The sequence below is a fragment of the Symsagittifera roscoffensis genome, chromosome 7 (genome assembly GCF_963678635.1).
Source record: "Symsagittifera roscoffensis chromosome 7, txSymRosc1.1, whole genome shotgun sequence".
Classification (NCBI taxonomy): Eukaryota; Metazoa; Xenacoelomorpha; order Acoela; family Convolutidae; genus Symsagittifera; species Symsagittifera roscoffensis.
Window position 1 is genome coordinate 31,888,542 of NC_087068.1, and position 4,099 is coordinate 31,892,640.

The following is a 4,099-nucleotide window of genomic DNA, read 5'->3' on the forward strand; positions in this document are numbered from 1 at the left end:
GACCAGTCCAAATTATCCGGACATGAAGATTTTTAGACTAAAATGCGCTAGTTAGACGAGAACAACTGACCAATCACAGCGCAGTATTCTCAACTGCCAATTATATGTCAAAGATTGCTAGTGGCAATGTCTTTGCATTGGACTATTTAGACGTGCATTCGTATCGTGGGGCGATTGTTTAATTGAAAAGGGCAAAAAACACAAGCTGAAATTAAACACAAGATTTCAGGCAGCTAATAATTACTTGCTTGTTTACAAATGCTGGCCCAAGTTGCAGTTAATTACAACACCTTGCCACTGCCAATGTAAATAGCCGCCATAACAGGACATAACCGGCTAGAAGGGGGGGGGGTTGGAAGGACCGATTCACACAAGGCAATTAAACATTGTTGCCATTCCCATTCAGACATTACAAACATAGATTCCAGAAGTAAACTCAACCCAATCTGCACGTGAAGTGGGTAATAGCAGGGCTGGGTCATGTTTTTAAAATAGCAACGAAAGAGATCAATGAACACTTTTCCAGTGGGAACAACGAAATATTTTTTCTTGCTATTGCAGCTAAGTTACTTATGCATCCTGCCTGCTTATTTACTAGACTAATAAACTTAATTGGAGCCACAAGTTAGACATGATAAAGATCTTTCAATCCTAAATGAATTAAGCTTTAAAGTTTGCATTGGACAGGAAAAAAGCGTTTAATTATTCGCTTAAAGATTCCATTTCCCGGTTTGAATATGAGCTTAAACGTAGGATGAGCGAAAAACTTTTTCGCTCAAAACAAAGCGTGGAAGGCGCAGAGCTTACGATTCCCTCGGCTTTTTTCAATCATTTCATTTTAAAATTATTCCTAAGTTAATTTTGTTTAATTTTACTTCAACAACCAAACAAACAAAAATTTCTTCACTTTTTTGTCGTTTTCTCCTGCAGCTATTTAAGATATTGGGTTCAAATCAAATTCTATTAGAAGGAACTAGCCAGATTAATAATTAGATTAATTGTGTTTTGAAGGCGTTACATAGTCAGAAAGTCATACCCAGTTCCATATGTGTGCTTTTTTCTGGAAATATTATCTTTAACACCAAAAAAACGAATTTACGTGCTCAAATTGGTTCTTTGGAAAATTTTGAGCAATTTTGTGCAGAAAATGCTCAGAAACTAGTAACACCTGTGAAACTAGTTATGATATTCTGGCTAGTTTACATTTTCAAAACACAATTTTTTATTTTTGGTCCGGCTAGCTCCCTCCAAAAGTCCAAATAGTTTTATCTAGCATGTATTAAAATTCCAAACCTATATAAAAAATTTCGCTCTTTGAAATCAACAAACTGATTTCAAAATCCCAAAAAAAAAAATTCTTTTTGTGATTGTACTTGTGATGAGCGGGTTCCAATTTTTTCATTAAAAAAAGCATTCTATCTCCCAAATTTTTAGACTGATTTAAGTGCAAGTGATTTTGGCTCTTTTTCAGTTTTCCACCCCGTTGTATATGTAGTTGTGTTTGAAAAGTGTTCATCTGTGTATCTGCAAGTTAGAAATTTGTTAATTTGTTTTTTTTTTTGCAATTAAGACGATCAAAAGTTATCTTAAATGGGCTTTCGTAAAGTGAATTTGGCTTTTTCCTTTCCCCACCACCTCATACGAGCTTCAATATATTATTGTAACGAGAGGTTTTACGAGGTTGAGTATGAAGACCAAATATGTTTGTCGTGCCCTTATTAGTCTGTATGTAAATTTTCATAATAATCGGACAATGTGGTCAACAAATTTACATGTAAAAATTTGCAGGTGGGGGGGGGGGGAAGGAAAAAGAGCCGTGAAAGAACCAATTTTTATATTTTTTATATCAACCGCAAAAATGGCAAAAAATACAGATAAAAAATATTGCAGGTGGGAGAAAATTAAAAAGAACCGCCGAGTGTTATATTGAGCGAAATAACCGTTTTTTGAAAATGAAAATTTCGTTTTTTCGTATGAAAATGAAAAGTCATTTAGAATGAACATTAATTTTCTGGCAAAATTATAGCTCAAAAACGGACCTTAAAGTTTTAGGAAGTTGAACCTTGAATCTAGCAATGGAGATTAATTGTCGAATAAAAACTGAGGAATTAAAAAATCACGTGCTGACTCATTGACTGTGACTTTAACTACGAAGCACGACGACAACACCAAGCAAGATAACAACAAAAAAGACCGACTCCAATTCAAAAAGTATTACAAAAATTAATGAATGACTAATAGACTATAACTATGTCAGACAAGAAAAGACCCAAGAGTGCGGACCCAGGTAAGTCCCAGCGCTCTCACAGATCCAAGAGACCCCACTCGGCCAGACCGGCGAGTGGAATGAGCGGGGGGAACGATACGAGTGTGAACACAAACTTCTCCAAGACCCCCGACTTCAATAAACCCAAATGCAACGTGGCAGGCTTCTCTAAGACCAGTGACTACGAAAGCTGGCTCCATCCGTCATTGCATAAATTCTGCCACGAGATTGTCGCTAAGTTATACAAAACCAACGCAAATAGGAATTTTCTTATGTCTCCAGTAACTGCTTATATTACGGTGGGTATGTTGAGTTGTGGCGCCAAAGGAAAAACAATGGAGGAAATTTGCGAGCTACTTTGTGTCAAGGACAATATTCAAAAATCGGTGAAGGAGTCTGCGACTATTTTAGAACATATTACAACCGATAAAGAGTTTCGAGTACATAACACTGATGGAGTATTTGTTCACACAAAATACCCGGTGATTCCCGAGTTTAAAAGAACCATTGAAAAAAAATTCAAGGCGGAAGCTCACCACGCAAATTTTGATTCGAGAACAGAAGCTGCCGAAACCATGAATACGTGGCTGAAAAGAGCGACAAGAGGGCGAATTCGAGAGATTGTCCACGAGACTCAGAGTGACTCCCTTTTGTATGTCTGCAACACAGTTTACATGAAATCGCAATGGGAAATGGAGTTTCCGAAGAAGATGACAAAACAAGGCACTTTTAACGCCTCTGGCAAAACTGTGTCTGTAATGTACATGAACAAAGCGGACACCTTTGAGTATGTGGATAACTCAAAACATGGGTTTGAGGTCATTTTCCTGCCTTATGAAGGACAAATTGAGAGAGATAGATGGCAGATGGCCATATTTCTACCCAATAGTCGCATCAACATGGCTCAGTTGTCACACTTCATTAAGTCAAAACACTTGAGACGACTGAAGAAGAAAGTGAAGCATACTGACTTGGATGTGAAGTTGCCTAAGTTCAAGATGACGACCACAATTGACCTGATGCCGCTTATGAAGCATTATGGGCTGAGAAATGCTTTCGACTCGAAAACTCGAAAACTGCAGATTTGAGTGGACTGAGGTATGCGTTTCAGTTGAATGCTCTCAATCTCTGTGACATTCAAATGAGGGTCTTTTCCAACCCCTACCCCGCGCCACCTTTCAAAAAATCGACTTTTATGTTTTTCATTATGGCTAAATAAGTGATGTTACGATTTGAAGTTTGAAGAACAAAGCTGTTCACAGTTTTCAGCTTGTTCCCATGCCAAATTTCATTGCATTAGGATACGCTAATTAAAACTTTCAAAACAGAAACTGAAAATTGTTTTTATCAATGCAATTATCTTTTTCTTTGGCTCTATTCCACTTTGCCCCATATTTGAAAAAATCACTTTTCCAAAAATTAATTTACCGTTGTCGTAAGCTATGAAAATTTGTAAGGTGAACATAATAACTACTTTTGGCTCTTTTCTTTTCTCCCCTTTCAAAATACCGAGTTTTATTGTTCCGACTTTCGATACGAAAGTAACGGAATATTTGTGCTCGGGGTGGGTTTTTTTCTTCAGACAAATTTCAACTTTTTAACTAGCCATTTTGGACGGAATTTTTTAAAAGATATTTTACCTGTGATCATTTTTTGTAAACTTATAGGGGTTTAAAAATTGCCATTTTGGCCAATTTGAGACAATTAACGCGCGATATATTTCGCGCTATTAACTAGTAAGCGGAGAGTTAATCCGTCTTAGAAATCGTTCCAAATTGGTTAAAGAAGCTAATTTGCTATAATTGATTTGTTACAAGGAGCGAAATCTATCTT

The 4,099-nt window shown here is 36.8% G+C and overlaps 1 protein-coding gene across 1 annotated transcript; it reads left to right on the forward strand.

Moving 5' to 3' along the window:
- Positions 1 to 2,250: 2,250 nt before the first annotated feature.
- Positions 2,251 to 3,354, forward strand: LOC134851996 (serpin B11-like). The gene has a single exon (XM_063868272.1). It carries the CDS (start codon positions 2,251 to 2,253, stop codon positions 3,352 to 3,354), a length of 1,104 nt encoding a protein of 367 aa, XP_063724342.1.
- Positions 3,355 to 4,099: the final 745 nt, after the last annotated feature.

Bases quoted from the DNA above. Each gene is read 5' to 3' on its own strand.
- LOC134851996 (XM_063868272.1), top strand. From the start codon at position 2,251: ATGTCAGACAAGAAAAGACCCAAGAGTGCGGACCCAGGTAAGTCCCAG.